This window comes from Macaca thibetana, chromosome 14 (genome assembly GCF_024542745.1).
Source record: "Macaca thibetana thibetana isolate TM-01 chromosome 14, ASM2454274v1, whole genome shotgun sequence".
NCBI classification, from domain to species: domain Eukaryota; kingdom Metazoa; phylum Chordata; class Mammalia; order Primates; family Cercopithecidae; genus Macaca; species Macaca thibetana.
This window is the reverse complement of record NC_065591.1, coordinates 11,475,489-11,496,334: the sequence shown is the minus strand read 5'-3', so window position 1 is coordinate 11,496,334 and position 20,846 is coordinate 11,475,489. Positions and strand designations below refer to the sequence as shown.

General features: G+C 49.8%; 2 protein-coding genes across 22 annotated transcripts in view; one reads left to right on the top strand and one right to left on the bottom strand.

Annotated features, from left to right (window-relative positions):
• GNG3 (G protein subunit gamma 3) overlaps positions 1-20,846 on the top strand; it is a 440,061-nt gene that overhangs the window by 241,865 nt on the left and 177,350 nt on the right. The window lies entirely within an intron of this gene.
• The window catches only part of AHNAK (AHNAK nucleoprotein), a 113,772-nt gene that overhangs the window by 79,918 nt on the left and 13,008 nt on the right, over positions 1-20,846 (bottom strand). For 2 of the 19 annotated variants that reach the window (XM_050756847.1, XM_050756848.1), the window contains exon 5: positions 1,995-19,967. The exons of 1 other annotated variant lie outside the window; for it this stretch is intronic. In XM_050756847.1, the coding sequence (XP_050612804.1) occupies positions 2,835-19,967 (17,133 nt within the window). In that variant the 3' untranslated portion in view covers positions 1,995-2,834. Of the gene's footprint in view, positions 1-1,994; positions 19,968-20,846 lie in introns of those variants that run through there. 16 more of the 19 variants (XM_050756854.1, XM_050756849.1, XM_050756853.1 and 13 more) reach the window with 16 other exon arrangements.

Here is a 20,846-nt window from a genome sequence, read left to right as displayed (position 1 = left end):
GCCCACTCACCGCATCGCTTCGCCCACTCACCCCACCGTCTCGCCCCACCGTCACCCACTCACCTCACCGTCGCCCACTCACCGCACTGCTTCGCCCACTCACCCCACCGTCGCCCACTCACCGCACCGTTTCGCCCACTCACCGCACCGTTTCGCCCACTCACCGCATCGCTTCGCCCACTCACCCCACCGTCGCCCACTCACCCCACCGTCTCGCCCCACCGTCACCCACTCACCCCACCGTCGCCCACTCACCCCACCGTCTCGCCCCACCGTCACCCACTCACCCCACCGTCGCCCACTCACCCCCCCTCCAGACACCAGGGCTACTCATCTTGAGCAGCACACACACTCCGACCTGCCCCCCACTCTTGGCTTCAGAGTTGAGGAAGGAACAGATGGGTTTCCAGCTGTGGTTGGTTGAGTGAAAGCAGCATCCCGGGAGCAACCCCAGGCCCTGTTAGGACAGACCGTGATGTGTGCAGTTGTGTGCGCCATTGAGCCTGAGTATGCTTATGCCTGGAGTGTCTGTGTGTGGCCCAGTGCAACCAGGGGGTTTCTGTAGAAGATGGGCTCATGCCTGTCTCTCTAGGAGTTCACGCCAGCTCTTGTGCTCTCCATAAGTATGTATCTGACTGCCACATGAATGCTGCACACTTCAGCATAACCCAAATACCTGGGCGAACTCTGGCACTATGAATGCTGCTATCCCAATTTTAAGGGTGATGAAACTGAGGCTCAAACAGGTTAAGCATCTTGTCCAATTCACAAAAGAAGCTGTAGGTCGGTTATCTAAAAAGCAGCAGGGTATCAAGGGCCTCCCTCCCAACCTCTCTCTTTCCAAAACCAGGGGCCACCCTTGAGCTCTAAAACCCCCAGGGACACTGGCTCTGCTGGTCGAGGTGAGGATGGATGAAGCTGGGGAATGCATGTCTGAAATCCAAGCAAGGACAGGTGGAGCCCGCACTGGCAGGAGATCCCACTGACAAGTTGATACTAGACAGGGAAGGATGGGGTGGGAGCTATTTTATATCTGTTCTGGGGGGATCCAGAGAGGTGCAGAGCTGCCTCCACTGGCAGAAATGTGGCATCTCTCAGGAATGGCGAGGGAGACAAGCTTGGTCCAGGTACAAGAAGGCATCACCCTCTGACCAGCAATGACCAACATTAGGAGCCAGTGACTAGAACCACCCCTCCCCCACCCCCGCATATTGTCAACAGAGCTGGAAATCAAAAGGGGACTTTGGTCAGAAGAATTTTTAATAATATTTAGCCTTCCAATGGACTAGAAAGAACCACAGAGATACCTTATACAAGATTGGCACCCTGGCCAGGCGCAGTGACTCACGCCTGTAATCCCAGCACTTTGGGAGGCCGAGGTGGGTAGATCACTGGAGGTCAAGAGTCTGAGACCAGCCTGGCCAACATGGTGAAACTCCATAAATACAAAAATTAGCCCGGCGTAGAGGCAGGTGCCTGTAATCCCCGCTACTCGGGAGGCTGAGACAGGAAAATCGCTTGAACCCAGGAGGAGGAGGTTGCAATGAGCTGAGATTGTGCCACCGCACCCCAGCCCGAGCGACAGCAGTCACTCAGCAAACCTGCAGCCGTGTCAGGGATAAATGGCAGACCAGTGATTCATAAGCAGAGCCCTTTCGGTAATTCCAGGAGGCCTTTTAACTGTTCACATCTGTAACCCATTTAGAACCAGTTCTAATTCAGACATGAATTGTATATTCATATCTGAGGATGCAAAGTAGGTGAGTGGGTCCTGAGGCCAAGCCTCCCCTTGATTTCTCAGCAATGGCACAACCAGCCTCACCATGAGAATCAAGAAGCAAAGATTTTCTCCCACCAGCTCCCGAAGATCACTGCCTTGTCACTGATGAAACTAGCAATGCCACCAGATGGATCCGGTGTGAACAGTCACAGCTGGCTGTGCCACTTCCCCAGGTTTCACGCGCCCGCAACGCAGAATACAAACGCACGAGACATCAAGGTTAATAAACAGTTTTATTTGCCTTGTACAGCATCAATTTTCTTACATTCTCAGTTAATTGGCCATTAAAGTGCTGGAAATTTTCTTAATCATGATAACATTGGTTAAAAAGAAATCAGAACTAATATCAGGAACATGGCGGCCTGAAGGAAACATTTCCCTTACGAAACACAGAAAATGGAAGCCCCTCATGTTGAGGGGGTGGGTTGGACAATTTGCAAACAGGTTCTAATTTCCTCTCACCGTCAGCACCAAACTGGCTGGGACCACCACCCCTGGTCAAAGAAGCAACGCTAAAGAACCCTAAAAACACCCACACGCTCTGACTGCCGCCACCTCTGGGCCATCTGTGGGTGTTTGCTGTTTAAACAGATCCAGTCTCAGAAAAGAGGAAGACCTGCCCTCCGTCTGCAACCCATCACCCCCCCACCCTTACTAACAAAAGCCCCCAGAGTCATTACAATGAAAAAGTGGGTTTCCATTACCCCAAAACTAACAACGTTCAGTAAAAATGAGGATAATAAACACAAAAGCTTGCGTAGTAAACAGGAGCTCTCAGCAGTCAATGCAAAAAATATATATATATATGAAATCTTAAGGCAAATACTGTTGACTTTGCACATGGGCTGGACGAACTTGGAACTCTTTACCTATCTGTATAGTTCCAGGAGCCTACAGGCGGTCGGTTTTTCAGCGCTTGCCACCGGGCCAGGCAAGATCTTTGCATGATTGCTGAGGCGGTCGGTGTGTTTCCCTTTGGAGTTTATGTAGGAACACACCCAAGGCTGATGTTTTGTTATATATATATATATATGTACACACATACAAAGGCCTGCTACTCTTTCTTTGTGGAAACTGACAGCTCCACCTCAGGAAGCTGGATGCCAACCTTATTCCCACTGTCATTGCTAGAAGAGGAAGACAGTCGGGACTTCTTAGAGGCCAGGGACACCCCACTCCCCTGTAACTTGCCTGTCTCATCATCACTCCCAGTCACCTCATAATGACCTTTGCTCTTTGACCCCAATCCACCAAAGGTACCGAATTTCAGCTTCCCGTGTTTCCCTTTAACTTTCCCGCCTTCCAGTGACACCTCCCCACCTTCAAACTCCAGAGTCCCCGTCGGGGTGGAAGGTCCAGAGAACTCTCTTTCATCACTGAATGAATTTGAGCGGTGCCGTGGCTTCTTACTTTTAAATAAGGAGAATTTGCCTTTTGGTGAAGAGGCTTCGGCCTCTGCCTCTCCTTCCAGAGAGCCCAGGCTGGCCTTTGAACTTTTCAGGTCACCTTTGGACCCAGAAATGGATGCTTCTGGTGAGCCAGTGACACCACCTTTCCCTTTAGGTTTGGAAAAATTAAACTTGGGCATTTTGATTTTGGACTTTTTCAGTTTGACTTCAGACTCTTCCCACTCGCCATCTCCAGCACCAGCTTGGACACTGGCCTCTGCTTTAGGGAAGTGAACATCCACCCCCACTTCTCTGCCAACCAGCTCACGGCCAGAGAAGGTAAATTTGGGGATCTTCATTTTAGGGAATGTTACTTTTCCAGATCCACTTTCCAAGTGACCTTGAGGCCCAGACATACTCAGCCCAGGAGCCTGGAGTCCAATGTGACCTCCTTTCACACCTCCTTCCACCTTTGGTCCTGAGAAATGAAGGCCCCCAGCAAACTTAGATGTGTCCAAGTTGAGAGCAGAGGAGACCTGGGGTCCCTTCCACTCACCCCCGGAACCTTTAACACTCACATGCCCTTCACCGAGGCTGATGTCTGGGGCACTGACACCCCCTGAAACATCCACCCCTCCTTTGATTTTTGGGCCCTTCAAGTTGATGGCAAAATCTGACTCAGGAGATGTCATATTAAAGGAAGTCCCCTTCACACTGATATCGGGAGCAGGCCCGTGGAAACCTACTTCTGAACCTTTCAGACCACCTTTGATTTCAGGACCAGAAATCTGCCCAGCTGGGAGTTTCACATTCACACCTGGCAGGTTCACATCACATCCAGAGGACTTAATTCCAGGCATCTGGAGGTTTCCTTCTAGGCCTTGAACACTGATGCCTGGAACACCTCCTCCAACAGTGGGGCCTTTGATCTCACCAGTGGCCCCAAGGCTCCCTTTCACTTTTGGTCCTTCCAAGTTAAAGTCCACATTCGGTGCTGAAATCTGAGGCCCTTTCAAGTTCACATCCACACCTGGCCCCTTCAGTTCTCCAGAAACCTGTGGCCCCTTGGCATTAACGTGTATGTCGGACCCTGGAGCAGAGACGCCAAATTGGGGCAGCTTCATTTTGGGAAGTTTAATGCTGCCTTCGGATGCCTCCAAGCTTAGATCAGGAGCTCCTACGGATACTTTAGGGCATTTGATGTCACCAGAGACAGCCAGGTCTCCCTGCAGGCTTGGTCCCCTCAGTGTCACATCTGGTGCCCCAACGTTAAGCTTTGTTGTGGCATCGATCCCTGGCACTTTCACACCGTCTCCTCCCACCTGCACTTTGCCACCGACCCCGCTGAGGTCGAGCCCTGGGGCATGCACCTTCATGCTGGGAACAGATGCATCCAGGTCTCCCTTCAAACTTGGTCCTTTCAAGTTCAGATCAAGGTCAGGCCCAGAGACTTTTGGCATAGAGAGGTTCACTGAAGGCAAGTCTACTCCCGGCCCCTTTAGAGAAACATTGGGCCCTTCGAGCTTAACATCTGGTCCTCTCAAGTCTCCTTCAAGAGAGGGTAGCTGAGCGTGGACGTCGGCTCCCCCACCCTCCATTTTTACACCAGGGATGCCGATCTTGGGCATGGAAAACTTGGGGAACTTAATTTTTGCTTCTGGACCTTGCAGATCTACATCTGGTCCTTCCAGTCCCATGCTGGGGACATCACCCTTTATCTTTGGTCCTTTCAAGTTCACATTCACATCAGGGATGGAGACTTGAGGGGCAGAAACGCCGAAGGAAGGTGTTTTGACTTTAGCATCTGGGCCTTCGATGTTGACGTCAGGTGCATCCAAGTTTGCCTGCACTTTGAGGCCTTTCAGGTCACCCTCTATTTTTGGCACTGAGATGTCCACACCTGGCATCTTGACCTTGGGAGCCTTCGCCTTGATGTCAGGACCTTCGACGTGAATCCCTGGTGAAGAAAGTTCCAGATCAGGTGCCTGGAGTTCACCCTCCAATTTGGGGCTAGGGAGAGGAGCCTCAGCTTTAAATTTAGGTGATTTAATGTCAAACTCTACATCTGGGAAGTACATTTTTCCAAACATCGTTTTCTTGGTTTTCGGCGATTTCACATCGACTTTGAGTGAGGCATCCGGCCCTGCGATGTTGACATCTACATCGGGAGCCTTGAGACTGGCATCAATTTCAGCCCCAGGAACACTCAGGTCAAATCCCTGTTTTTTGGCCTTAATTTTAGGACCGCTCATATGAATTTTAGGCATTTTAAACTTACTTTTCTTCCCCTTGCCACCAACACTAATTTCAGGAGTCTCAAGGTTCAGCTCTGCCTCAGGAACAGTGACATCTAGTGAAGGTGACTTGATGTCAGCTTTGGGACTTTTTGCCCCAAATCCAAACTTGGGTTTCTTAAATTTGGGGATTTTAACATCTGGCCCTTCAATGTTAATATCTGGGCTGTCCATGTGTACATCTAAGCTTGGAGCTTCAACTTTGGGTCCCTTGAGGTCCACTTCACCACCTTCTAACTTCGGACCTGAAAATCCAATTTTTGGTGCCTTGAGATGCAAATCAACATCAGGAGCAGTTACTTTAGGAGCAGATATCTCCAGTGATGGCATCTTCAAAGATGGGCCACTGAGTTTGGCATTGGGGCCTTCGAAATCCAGGTTTGGACCTTTAAGGTCTACTTCTGGGCCTTTCAAAGTCCCTTCAACCTTAGGGACGGACACATCATACTCTCCTTTTACTTTGGGTCCTTTCAAATCTAGGTCAACATCAGGTATGGAGATCTTGGAAGCTTTGATATTAATTTCAGGCATCTTGAACTTGGGGCCCTTCAGTTTTGCATCTGGACCTTCGATATTCACATCTGGAACATCAATGTCCACCTTGGGTCCCGAGACATCGATGTCGGCCTTGGGCAGATTCACATCCACATCTGGGCCTTCTCCTTTGAAGCCGGGCATGCTGAATTTGGGCATTTTCACCTTGGGCATCTTCAGGTGCCAATCTGGGCCTTGAACATCCACATCAGGGGCGTCGATGTCCACTTTTGGGCCCTTGATGTCAACTTCTGGGCCCTTGAGATCGCCTTCCACTTTAGGAAGGGAAACATCCACATCGCCCTTCACTTTGGGGCCTTTCAGGTTTAAGTCAAAGTCAGGCATGGAGATCTTGGGGGCTTTGATGTTCATCTCAGGCATCTTGAACTTGGGGCCCTTCAGTTTCGCATCTGGACCTTCGATATTCACATCTGGAACATCAATGTCCACCTTGGGTCCTGAGACGTCAAAGTCAGCCTTGGGCAGGTTCACATCCACTTCTGGGCCCTCTCCTTTGAAGCCAGGCATGCTGAACTTGGGCATTTTCACTTTGGGCATTTTTAGGTGCCAGTCTGGGCCTTGAACATCCACATCTGGGACATCAACGTCCACTTTGGGGCCCCTGATGTCAACTTCGGGGCCCTTGAGGTCGCCTTCCACTTTGGGCAGAGAAATGTCCACATCGCCCTTCACCTTTGGACCTTTCAGATTCAGGTCAACTTCAGGCATAGAGATCTTCGGTGCCTTGAGGTGCAGGTCAGGCATTTTAAATTTGGGGCCCTTCAGTTTCCCTTCTGGACCATGAATGTCAATATCAGGAGTGTCAATGTCCACTTTAGGGCCTTTGACATCCACTTGGGGACCTTTCAGATCTCCTTCCAGTTTAGGAACGGAAATGTCCATATCTCCTTTTATCTTAGGTCCTTTCAAATTCAAATCAATGTCACTCATGGAGATTTGTGGGGTTTTGAAATGAACATCAGGCATCTTAAACTTGGGACCTTTGAGCTTCCCTTCAGGACCTTCGATGTCTACCTCTGGCCCTTTCAGATCACCTTCCAGCTTAGGTAGTGAAACATCCACATCGCCCTTTGCTTTTGGACCTTTCAGATGCAAGTCAAAGTCAGGCATGGAGATCTTGGGGGCTTTGATGTTCATCTCAGGCATCTTAAATTTGGGCCCCTTCAGTTTTCCTTCCGGACCTCCAATATTGACATCAGGGGTGTCCATGTCCAAACTGGGGCCTTTTATGTCAATTTCAGGGCCCTTGAGATCACCTTCCACTTTGGGTAGAGAGACACCCACATCACCCTTCACTTTGGGGCCCTTCAAGTTAAAGTCAAGGTCAGGCATGGAGATCTTCGGGGCCTTGATGTTCATCTCTGGCATCTTGAACTTTGGGCCCTTCAGTTTTGCATCTGGACCTTCAATACTGACATCAGGGGCATCAATGTCCACTTTGGGGGCAGAGATGTCAATATCAGCCTTGGGCAGGTTCACATCCACATCTGGGCCCTCCCCTTTGAATCCTGGCATGCTGAACTTGGGCATTTTCACCTTGGGCATCTTCAGGTGCCAGTCTGCGCCTTGAACATCCACATCAGGGGCGTCGATGTCCACTTTGGGGCCCTTGATGTCAACTTCTGGGCCCTTGAGGTCGCCTTCCACTTTAGGAAGGGAAACATCCACATCGCCCTTCACCTTGGGGCCTTTCAGATGCAAATCAAAGTCAGGCATGGAGATCTTGGGGGCTTTGATGTTCATCTCTGGCATCTTGAACTTGGGGCCCTTCAGTTTCGCATCTGGACCTTCGATATTCACATCTGGAACATCAATGTCCACCTTGGGTGCTGAGACGTCAAGGTCAGCCTTGGGCAGGTTCACATCCACTTCTGGGCCCTCTCCTTTAAAACCAGGCATGCTGAACTTGGGCATTTTCACTTTGGGCATTTTTAGGTGCCAGTCTGGGCCTTGAACATCCACATCTGGGACATCAACGTCCACTTTGGGGCCCTTGATGTCAACTTCGGGGCCCTTGAAGTCACCTTCCACTTTGGGCAGAGAAACGTCCACATCACCCTTCACCTTTGGACCTTTCAGATTCAGGTCAACTTCCGGCATAGAGATCTTCGGTGCCTTGAGGTGCAGGTCAGGCATTTTAAATTTGGGGCCCTTCAGTTTCCCTTCTGGACCATGAATGTCAATATCAGGAGTGTCAATGTCCACTTTGGGTCCTGAGACATCAATGTCAGCTTTGGGCAAATTAACATCCACTTCTGGGCCCTCTCCTTTAAATCCTGGCATGCTGAATTTGGGCATTTTCACCTTGGGCATCTTCAGGTGCCAGTCTGGACCATGAACATCCACATCTGGGGCATCAATGTCCACTTTGGGGCCCTTGATGTCAACTTCAGGGGCCTTTAGATCACCTTCCATCTTAGGCAGAGAAACATCCACATCTCCTTTCACCTTAGGGCCTTTCAAATGCAAATCAAAATCAGGCATGGAGATCTTGGGAGCTTTGATGTTCATCTCTGGCATCTTGAATTTAGGGCCCTTCAGTTTCGCATCCGGACCTTCGATATTCACATCTGGAACATCAATGTCCACCTTGGGCCCTGAGACGTCAATGTCAGCCTTGGGCAGGTTCACATCCACTTCTGGACCTTCTCCTTTGAAGCCAGGCATGCTGATCTTCGGCATTTTTATCTTAGGCATCTTCAGGTGCCAGTCTGGGCCTTGAACGTCCACATCTGGGGCATTAATATCCACTTTGGGGCCTTTAATATCCACGTCAGGAACTTTCACATCACCTTCCACTTTGGGCAGAGACACATCCACGTCACTCTTCACCTTGGGGCCTTTCAGGTGAAGATCAATGTCAGGCATGGAGATCTTGGGGGCTTTGATGTTCATTTCAGGCATCTTGAACTTAGGCCCTTTCAACTTTCCCTCTGGCCCTTCGATATTCACATCTGGAACATCAATGTCCACCTTGGGGCCTGAGACATCAATGTCAGCCTTGGGCAGGTTCACATCCACATCTGGGCCCTGTCCTTTGAAACCAGGCATGCTGAACTTGGGCATTTTCACCTTGGGCATCTTCAGGTGCCAGTCTGGGCCTTGAACATCCACATCCGGAGCATTAATGTCCACTTTGGGGCCTTTGATGTCAACTTCAGGGCCCTTAAAGTCGCCTTCCACTTTGGGCAGAGAAACGTCCACATCGCCCTTCACCTTGGGGCCCTTCAGGTTTAAATCAATGTCAGGCATCGATATTTTGGGAGACTTCAGATGCATCTCTGGTACCTTAAATTTGGGTCCCTTCAATTTGCCCTCTGGGCCTTCAATGTTAATGTCAGGAGTGTCAATGTCCACTTTGGGGCCCTTGATGTCAACTTCTGGGCCCTTGAGGTCACCTTCCACTTTAGGAAGGGAAACATCCACATCGCCCTTCATTTTCGGTCCCTTCAAGTTCAGGTCAAAGTCAGGCATGGAGATCTTGGGGGCTTTGATGTTCATCTCTGGCATCTTGAACTTGGGGCCCTTCAGCTTTGCATCCGGACCTTCAATATTCACATCTGGAACATCAATGTCCACCTTGGGTCCTGAGACGTCAAGGTCAGCCTTGGGCAGGTTCACATCCACTTCTGGGCCCTCTCCTTTGAAGCCAGGCATGCTGAACTTGGGCATTTTCACTTTGGGCATCTTCAGATGCCAGTCTGGACCATGAACATCCACATCTGGGGCACTGATGTCCACTTTAGGGCCTTTGATATCAACCTCTGGCCCTTTCAGATCCCCTTCAAGTTTGGGAAGAGAAACATCCACATCACCTTTCACCTTGGGGCCCTTCAAGTTGAAGTCAAGGTCAGGCATGGAGATCTTGGGAGCTTTGACATTCATGTCAGGCATCTTGAATTTGGGGCCTTTCAAGCCTCCCTCTGGACCTTCCACATTGAGTTCTGGGCCCTCAATGTTCATACTTGGGCCCTCTATGTTGATGTCTCCTTTTGGCAGATCCAAAGCTACATCTGGCCCTTCTGCTTTTAAGCCAGGCACACTGAATTTGGGCATTTTCATCTTGGGCATTTTCAGATTCCAGTCTGGACCATGAACATCCACCTCAGGTGCATTTAGATTGACTTCTGGTGCCTTAATATCCACTTTGGGGCCTTTCAAGTCACCCTCTAAATTGGGACCTGCAACATCTAAGTCTCCTTTGACTTTAGGACCTTTCAAATTTAGCTCCACATCAGGCACAGAAACTTTGGGAGATGAAATACTCAGGAAAGGCATTTTAAACTTGGATCCTTTCACTTTTCCTTGGACCTCGACATCAGGAGCATTAATATCAACTTTTGGACCTGTTATGTCAATATCTGGCTTTTTACCTTTGACATCCACCTCAGGTGTCTGAACTTTGGAGCCTGAAAAATTAAATTTGGGAAGTTTAAAACGAGATTTCTTTGACTTGCCTTCAATATTAAGCTTAGGACCAGAAACGTCCACTTCTGGGCCCTTTATATCCAAACCGGGAGCTTTAATGTCACCTTCCAACTTGGGCCCAGAGACATCGACATCTCCTTTAAGCTTTGAGCCTTTCAAATTCAAGTCAATTTCTGGCATGGAGATCTTAGGCATGTTTACATGCATATCAGGCATCTTCAGTTTTGGACCTTTTATTTTGGCATCTGGGCCATGAATGTCAATATCTGGAGCATCTACATCTATCTTTGGGCCTTTTATGTCAAGAGCAGGTCCTTTCAAATCACCTTCTACATTTGGAAGTGAAACATCCACCTCTCCTTTCATCTTAGGGCCTTTAAGATTGAGGTCTAAATCAGGCATTGATATTTTAGGAGCTTTGATGTTCATCTCTGGCATCTTGAATTTAGGGCCCTTCAGTTTTGCATCTGGACCTTCAATATTCATATCTGGAACATCAATGTCCACCTTGGGTCCTGAGATGTCAAGGTCAGCCTTGGGCAGGTTCACATCCACTTCTGGACCTTCTCCTTTGAAGCCAGGCATGCTGATCTTCGGCATTTTTATCTTAGGCATCTTCAGGTGCCAGTCTGGGCCTTGAACGTCCACATCTGGGGCATCAATGTCCACTTTGGGGCCTTTAATATCCACATCAGGAACTTTCACGTCACCTTCCACTTTGGGCAGAGACACATCCACATCACCCTTCACCTTGGGGCCTTTCAGGTGAAGATCAATGTCAGGCATGGAGATCTTGGGGGCTTTGATATTCATCTCAGGCATCTTGAACTTGGGACCTTTTAACTTTCCCTCTGGACCTTCGATATTCACATCTGGAACATCAATGTCCACTTTGGGTCCTGAGACGTCAATGTCAGCCTTGGGCAGGTTCACATCCACATCTGGGCCCTCTCCTTTGAAACCAGGCATGCTGAACTTGGGCATTTTCACCTTGGGCATCTTCAGGTGCCAGTCTGGGCCTTGAACATCCACATCCGGGACATCAATGTCCACTTTGGGGCCCTTGATGTCAACTTCGGGGCCCTTGAGGTCGCCTTCCACTTTGGGCAGAGAAACATCCACATCGCCCTTCACCTTGGGACCTTTCAGATGCAAATCAAAGTCAGGCATGGAGATCTTGGGGGCTTTGATGTTCATCTCTGGCATCTTGAACTTAGGCCCTTTCAACTTTCCATCTGGTCCTTCAATGTTAACATCAGGGCCTTCAATGTCCACTTTGGGTCCTGAGACATCAATGTCAGCCTTGGGCAGGTTCACATCCACATCTGGGCCCTCTGCTTTGAAGCCAGGCATGCTGAACTTGGGCATTTTCATCTTGGGCATCTTCAGGTGCCAGTCTGGACCCTGAACATTAACATCTGGGACATCAATGTCCACTTTGGGGCCTTTGAGGTCAACTTCAGGACCTTTCAGATCTCCCTCTACCTTAGGGCCTGTAACGTCCACATCTCCTTTTATTTTTGGACCTGTGAGATTCAGGTCAATATCCGGCATGGATATCTTTGGAGTCTTAAAATGCATCTCAGGCATCTTAAACTTTGGACTTTTCCACTTTCCTTCAGGTCCTTCAATATTCACATCGGGACACTCAACATCCACTTTCGGTCCTGAGACATCAAGGTCAGCCTTGGGTAGGTTCACATCCACATCTGGACCCTCTCCTTTGAAGCCAGGCATGCTGATCTTGGGCATTTTTATCTTGGGCATCTTTAGGTGCCAGTCTGGGCCATGAACATCAACATCAGGTGCGTCAATGTCCACTTTTGGGCCCTTGATATCAACTTCTGGGCCCTTGAGGTCACCTTCCACTTTAGGAAGGGAAACATCCACATCACCCTTTACTTTGGGGCCTTTCAGGTTTAAGTCAAAGTCAGGCATGGATATCTTGGGGGCTTTGATGTTCATCTCTGGCATCTTGAACTTAGGCCCTTTCAATTTTCCCTCCGGCCCTTCAATGTTAACATCAGGGCCTTCAATGTCCACTTTGGGTCCCGAGACATCAATGTCAGCCTTGGGCAGCTTCACATCCACATCTGGGCCCTCTCCCTTGAAGCCAGGCATGCTGAACTTTGGCATTTTCACCTTGGGCATCTTCAGGTGCCAGTCTGGGCCTTGAACACCCACATCTGGGGCATCGATATCCACTTTGGGCCCCTTGATGTCAACTTCGGGGCCCTTGAGGTCGCCTTCCACTTTGGGCAGAGAAACATCCACATCGCCCTTCACCTTGGGACCTTTCAGATGCAAATCAAAGTCAGGCATGGAGATCTTGGGGGCTTTGATGTTCATCTCTGGCATCTTGAACTTAGGCCCTTTCAACTTTCCGTCTGGTCCTTCAATGTTAACATCAGGGCCTTCAATGTCCACTTTGGGTCCTGAGACATCAATGTCGGCCTTGGGCAGGTTTACACCCACTTCAGGGCCCTCTGCTTTGAAGCCAGGCATGCTGAACTTGGGCATTTTCATCTTGGGCATCTTTAGGTGCCAGTCTGGACCTTGGACATCGGGGGCATTTACATCAACTTTGGGGCCCTTGATGTTCACATCTGGTACTTCAATTTTACCTTCTACCTCAGGCACAGACACATCTACATCCCCCTTGATTTGGGGTCCTTTGAGATTTAGGTCAACATCCGGCATAGAAATACTGGGGGCTTTGAAATGCATATCAGGCATCTTGAACTTAGGGCCTTTCAATTTGCCCTCTGGTCCCTCAATGTCAATGTCTGGCCCACTGACGTCCACATGTGGCCCTTTAAGTTCCCCTTCCAATTTGGGAACATCTACATCCACCTCTCCTTTTGCCTTGGGGCCCTTCAAGTGTAGATCGAGGTCTGGCATAGAGATTTTGGGAGCTTTAAAGTGCATATCTGGCATCTTGAACTTAGGAGTTTTCCACTTGCCATTTGGGCCTTCCACAGCTACTTCTGGCATGTCAGCATCTAATTTGGGACCTTTGACATCCAATTCTGGACCTTTTAACTCTCCTTCCAGCTTTGGGGCAGAAACGTCAACATCTCCTTTGATTTTGGGTCCCTTTAAATTGAAATCGACATCAGGCATGGAGATCTTGGGGGTCTTAAAGTGCATCTCAGGCATCTTAAACTTGGGGCCCTTCAGCTTCCCTTCTGGACATTCAAGGCTCACATCTGGGACTTCGACATCCACCTTGGGTCCTGAGACATCAAAGTCAGCCTTGGGTAAGTTCACATCCACTTCAGGGCCCTCTGCTTTGAAGCCAGGCATGCTGAACTTGGGCATTTTCATCTTGGGCATCTTCAGGTGCCAGTCTGGGCCATGAACATCCACATCTGGGGCATCAATGTCCACTTTGGGCCCTTTGATGTCAACATCTGGCACTTTCATTTCACCTTCTACCTTGGGCACAGACACATCCACATCCCCTTTGACTTTGGGGCCTTTCAAGTTTAAGTTCACATCCGGCATGGAGATCTTGGGGGTCTTGAAGTGCATCTCAGGCATCTTAAACTTGGGCCCTTTCAACTTTGCATCAGGACACTCCAGCTCAACATCAGGCACCTCCACATCTACACTGGGGCCTGTTAAATCTCCCTCCAATTTTGGTACAGACACATCCACATCCCCTTTGACTTTAGGGCCTTTCAAGTGTAAGTCCACATCCGGCATGGAGATCTTGGGGGTCTTGAAGTGCATGTCAGGCATCTTAAATTTAGGGCCTTTCAACTTTGCATCAGGACACTCCAGCTCAACATCAGGCACCTCCACATCCACACTGGGGCCTGTTAAATCTCCCTCCAATTTTGGTACAGACACATCCACATCCCCTTTGATTTTGGGGCCTTTCAAGTGTAAGTCCACATCCGGCATGGAGATCTTGGGGGTCTTGAAGTGCATCTCAGGCATCTTAAACTTGGGGCCCTTCAGCTTCCCTTCTGGACCTTCAAGGCTCACATCTGGAACTTCAACGTCCACCTTGGGTCCTGAGACATCGACATCAGCCTTGGGCAGGTTCACATCCACTTCAGGGCCCTCTGCTTTGAAGCCAGGCATGCTGAACTTGGGCATTTTCATCTTGGGCATCTTCAGGTGCCAGTCTGGGCCATGAACATCCACATCTGGGGCATCAATGTCCACTTTGGGTCCTTTGATGTCAACATCTGGCACTTTCATTTCACCTTCTACCTTGGGCACAGACACATCCACATCCCCTTTGACTTTGCGGCCTTTCAAGTGTAAGTCCACATCAGGCATGGAGATCTTGGGGGCCTTGAAGTGCATCTCAGGCATCTTAAACTTGGGCCCTTTCAACTTTGCATCAGGACACTCCAGATCAACATCAGGCACCTCCGCTCCCACAGAAGGACCTTTGATATCAACTTGCGGCCCTCTGAGATCACCTTCCAGTTCTGGCACAGAAACATCTATCTCTCCCTTCAGTTTGGGTCCCTTCAAATTCAAGTCCACGTCTGGCATGGAGATCTTGGGAGCTTTTATATTCAACTTGGGCATCTTAAATTTGGAGCCTTTCAACTTTCCTTCTGGTCCCTCAATATCCAAATCAGGAGCATCAATGTCCACACTGGGTCCAGACACATCAATGTCAGCCTTTGGCAGATTCACATCCACTTCGGGGCCCTCTGCTTTGAAGCCGGGCATACTGAACTTGGGCATTTTCATCTTGGGCATCTTCAGATGCCAATCTGGGCCCTGAACCTCCACATCTGGGGCATCAATGTCCACTTTGGGTCCTTTGATGTCAACATCCGGCACTTTCATTTCACCTTCTACCTTGGGCACAGACACATCCACATCCCCTTTGACTTTGGGGCCTTTCAAGTGTAAGTCCACATCCGGCATGGAGATCTTGGGGGTCTTGAAATGCATCTCAGGCATCTTAAACTTGGGGCCCTTCAACTTCCCTTCTGGACCTTCAATATCAATATCACCAACATTCACATCCATCTTAGGGGCTTTCACATCAATTTCAGGACCCTTCAAATCTCCTTCCACTTTGGGAAGGGAAACATCTACATCAGTTTTCAGTTTAGGAGCTTTCAAATTAAGCCCAACATCAGGCATAGAGATTTTGTGTGTCTGTATATTCATGCTTGGCATCTTGAACTTAGGGCCTTTTAGTTTTCCCTCTGGAGTTTCAAGATTCACATCTGGAACATCAATGTCCACCTTGGGTCCCGAAACACCAATGTCAGCCTTGGGCAGGTTCACATCCACTTCAGGGCCCTCTCCTTTGAAGCCAGGCATGCTGAACTTGGGCATTTTCACCTTGGGCATCTTCAGGTGCCAGTCTGGGCCATGAACCTCCACATCTGGTGCATTAATGTCAACTTTTGGGCCTTTGATGTCAACATCGGGAGCTTTTATCTCTCCTTCTACTTTTGGAACTGTAACATCATAATCTTTCATTTTAGGACCTTTCAAATGCAAACCCACATCTGGCATGGATATCTTCTGAGGCTTTATATTCATTTCCGGCATCTTGAATTTAGGACCTTTTAGTTTTGCGTCTGGACCTTCGATATTCACATCTGGAACTTCAACATCCACCTTGGGTCCTGAGACATCAAGGTCAGCCTTGGGCAGCTTCACATCCACTTCAGGGCCCTCTCCTTTGAAGCCAGGCATGCTGAACTTGGGCATTTTCACCTTGGGCATCTTTAGGTGCCAGTCTGGGCCATGAACATCCACATCTGGAGCACTAATGTCAACTTTGGGCCCTTTGATATCAACATCTAGCACTTTCATGTCACCTTCTACCTCAGGCAAGGACACATCCACATCTCCCTTCAGTTTTGGCCCCTTAAGATTCAGGTCCACATCAGGCATGGAGATCTTGGGGGTCTTGAAGTGCATCTCAGGCATCTTAAACTTGGGGCCCTTCAGCTTTCCTTCCGGGCCCTCAAGGCTCACATCTGGGACTTCAACATCCACCTTGGGTCCTGAGACATCAATGTCGGCCTTGGGCAGGTTCACATCCACTTCAGGGCCCTCTGCTTTGAAGCCAGGCATGCTGAACTTGGGCATTTTCATCTTGGGCATCTTCAGGTGCCAGTCTGGGCCATGAACATCCACATCCGGGGCATCAATGTCCACTTTGGGTCCTTTGATGTCAACATCTGGCACTTTCATTTCACCTTCTACCTTGGGCACAGACAAATCCACATCCCCTTTGACTTTAGGGCCTTTTAAGTGTAAGTCCACATCAGGCATGGAGATCTTGGGGGTCTTGAAGTGCATCTCAGGCATCTTAAACTTGGGACCCTTCAGTTTCCCTTCTGGACCTTCGAGGCTCACATCTGGGGCTTCAATCTCCACCTTGGGTCCTGAGACAGCAATGTCAGCCTTAGGCAAGTTCACATCCACTTCTGGGCCCTCACCTTTGAGACTGGGCATGCTGAACTTGGGCATTTTCATCTTGGGTATTTTCAGGCTCCAGTCTGGGCCTTGGCCTTCCACATCTGGTGCTTTAATGTCTACCTTGGGACCTCTGATGTCCACATCTGGAACCTGCATCTCACCCTCTATCTTTGGTGCAGAAATATCTACATTTCCTTTCATTTTGGGTCCTTTAAGATCCAGGTCAACATCTGGCAGAGACATCTTAGGAGCTCTGAAGTGCATCTCAGGCATCTTAAACTTGGGGCCTTTCAACTTCCCTTCAGGTCCTTCAAGGCTCAGATCTGGAGCACTAAGGTCTACTTTTGGTGCAGAAATGTCCACATTCGCTTTGGACAGGTTCACATCCAATTCTGGCCCCTCTCCTTTGAGGCTGGGCATGCTAAATTTGGGCATTTTAATCTTTGGCATCTTCAAGTTCCAGTCAGGACCCTGCATTTCAACATCTGGGGCACTGACATCTACTTTTGGGCCTTTCAGCTCCCCTTCCAGCTTTGGCACTGTCACATCATATTCTCCCTTTACTTTAGGACCTTTCATATGCAAGTCCACATCAGGCATGGAGATCTTGGGGGCCTTGATATTCATCTCTGGCATCTTGAACTTGGGGCCCTTCAGCTTTCCTTCAGGTCCTTCAATATTCACATCTGGAACTTCAACATCCACCTTGGGTCCTGAGATGTCAACTTCAGCCTTGGGCAGGTTCACATCCACTTCTGGGCCCTCTGCTTTGAAGCCAGGCATGCTGAACTTGGGCATTTTCATCTTGGGCATCTTCAGGTGCCAGTCTGGACCTTGAACCTCCACATCTGGGGCATCGATGTCCACTTTGGCACTTTTAAGTTCAACATCAGGAACTTTAATCTCACTTTCAACCTTTGGCATTGTGACATCATATTCTCCCTTTACGTTAGGGCCTTTCAAATGTAAGTCCACATCAGGCATGGAGATCTTGGGGACTTTGATGTTCATCTCAGGCATCTTAAACTTGGGCCCTTTCAATTTCCCTTCTGGTCCCTCAATGCTCACATCAGGAACACTAACATCTACCTTGGGCCCGGAAATGTCCACATCAGCCTTGGGCAGGTTCACATCCACTTCTGGGCCCTCTGCTTTGAACCCTGGCGCACTGAATTTGGGTATTTTCATCTTGGGCATCTTCAAGTGCCAGTCTGGGCCATGAACATCCACATCTGGGGCATCAATGTTCACTTTCGGGCCTTTGAGTTCTCCTTCAAGCTTTGGTACAGTTACATCATACTCTCCCTTCACCTTTGTACCTTTCACGTGCAAATCTACATCAGGCATGGAGATCTTTGGTGTCTTGACACTCATATCAGGCAGCTTAACATCAGGGCGGCCTTTAAGCTTCCCCCCCAGACCCTCTATGTTGACATCTGGGGCTTCCACACTGACCTTGGGCCCTGAAATACTGACATCTCCTTTGGGTAGAGTCATATGCACATCTGGACCTTCCCCTTTGGCTCCTGGAGTGCTGAACGTGGGCATTTTCATCTTGGGCATTTTCAGGTTCCATTCTGGGCCATGTGCTTCGACATCTGGGGCACTGATGTCCACTTTGGGGCCTTTGACATCAACTTCAGGGACTTTGACTTTCCCTTCTACTTTGGGGAGTGTAACATCTACACCCCCTTTCACTTTAGGTGTGGCCACATTTAAGTCTACTTCTGCCATAGAGATCCTACAGGTTCCGGTTTTCCCAGAAGGACTGCCAAGCCTGGGGCCTGTCAAGGTTCCCTCTAGGTTTGGGGTCTCTATGTCCACTCTGGGGCCTTTAACTGCCACTTGAGGGCCTTTAACATCACCTTGCACCCCAGGAGCAGAAACCTTAATATCTCCTTTCAGTTTAGGAGACCCAAGGCTCAGATCCACATCCTGCATAGAGATTTTAGGTTTCTGAATAATCATTTCAGGAGTCTTGACTTTAGTACCTTTCATCTTTCCTTCCAGCCCACCAGTAGCAATCTCAGGCAGGCTGACATCCCCAGAGACCCCAGGAACAGTCACTTCACCTGTAGGCAGTGTCACATCAATCCCAGTTTCCTCTCCCTTTGCACCTGATACAGAGAACTTGGGGACTTTCATCTTGGGCACGTTCAGTTTGCTCCCAGGCCCCTGAACATCAATGTCAGGGGCCTGAACTTCCACACTGGGGCCAGTGATGCTACCCCCAATTTGGGGAGCAGAGGCGTCGACCCCAATGCGCCCCTGTGGCTTGGTACCTTTCAGGCCTAGGTCACCCTCAAATGATGGCCCAGTGATTTGGGGCCCCTTCAGCTTCCCCTCAAGACCCTCAATATTGGCAGAGGGCACGCTGACTTCCAGCTGAGGGGCTTGAATAGTCAAGCCTGGCTTGCCGCCCTTGTGCCCCACAGAGACTTCAGGTGCAGAAACCCTCAGCCCTGCCTCGGGCGTCTGGCCCTCAGGCCCTGTCAAGACACCAAATTTCGGCACCTTCATGGTGGGAATTTTAATTTTGCCATGATCACCACTCTCCAGAGATGGGCCCTGCACCTCTACTGCCCCACCCCCAAGAGAAGATGAAATGTCCACTGCTGGAACTTGGACCCCTCCTCTGCCACCCAAGTCCAAGCCCTTTGCACTGACATTGACACCTGAGCCTCCCACCTTTATCCCAGGCATGGTGACCTGGAGCTTTGAGTGGCCAGCACCTTGGAGCTCTGGTCCTGAAGCAGAAATGGCCCCTGCTCGGATATCCACAGCAGAGCCTGGCGTTGGAGAGGCTGCCCCCGAGCCCGAGGGCAGTCTGATCACGGTCTTTCCAGACTGGGTCTCCACATCCACATTGGAGATTTCAGTCCGTTCATGTCTTGGAATCTTGATCTTGAATTCAGGGCTACTGATGTCTATGTCCTTGGCTCCTTCCCGGCCGGTCACATCCACAGTGTAGGCCGTGACTCTTCTGGTCACCGTGATGGTGCGGCTCTGGGTCTCCCCAAGGTCTCCTTCCGCTCCGTCTTCCGACTTCAGCCGTGGCTTGATCTTCGTGGTGTAGATGCGCTGGTACTCCTCATCGTCCCCGCTCTGCAGAAACACACGCCGGGCAGAGGTTGCAGCAGAGTCTGCCTGAGTTAGCAAATGCCCGGCCACAGCCCAGCCGACAACACGTTGCCTGTTTCCCAGAGAAGCTGGGACCAAAACAGAGGTCCATGGAGCCTCCTGGGCCACAGCACAAGGGAGTAAAGAAAGGGGTTGACAGTCACATCACAGGAGGAAATCAGAAATTCTCTGGAGGTCATACCGGGAAGCAAAAACCACGGGGAGGGAGTGGGAGGTATACTCTTGGACTGGAAGGATTTCCATTCAGTTAGAGATTCAAATCGGCCTGTGCCAGGGAGACCTCCCAAGAGACCGGGCCCTTCAGCTCCCAACTCTCAACCCACTGGCTCGTTTGTTTAACCAGGAGGGGAATTTTCTCAGAGGCCCTTGTACCCTGGAAAGCACTTGTTGAGCCTAAGATTGATTGTGCTTGGGTTAACAGTCTCACTTTGACGACCCATTATTTGTTAAATAAACAAGCCACGAGAAGGAACAATGTCCCCACAGGCACTTTGCTGTCCAGCGTCTGACCCACAGAATGTATCAGGCCTCTGCAGAGAGAAAAATGGTGCCTGTGAGGTGGAGCTGGGCACCTGTGAAGTCATTTGAAAGGCTCTTGCAAAACAGCCGACCTTCCTCCTAGCATCTAGGGCCGGGCTGCACAAGTCAGTTCCCACACTGTGGCCACTCTGAAGAGACTCATTGAAGACATTTAGGGGCAGCACAGCCACATGTCACATGAAAGCAGAAAGAAACAGGGTGGCCAAGAGATCAAGCGAGTGAAGACAGGTGAGAGGAGGAGAAGGAGCAAAAGGAGAGGCTCCGGAGGCAGATGGGAGGCTCAGGAGTGGGGTCAGCAGGCTG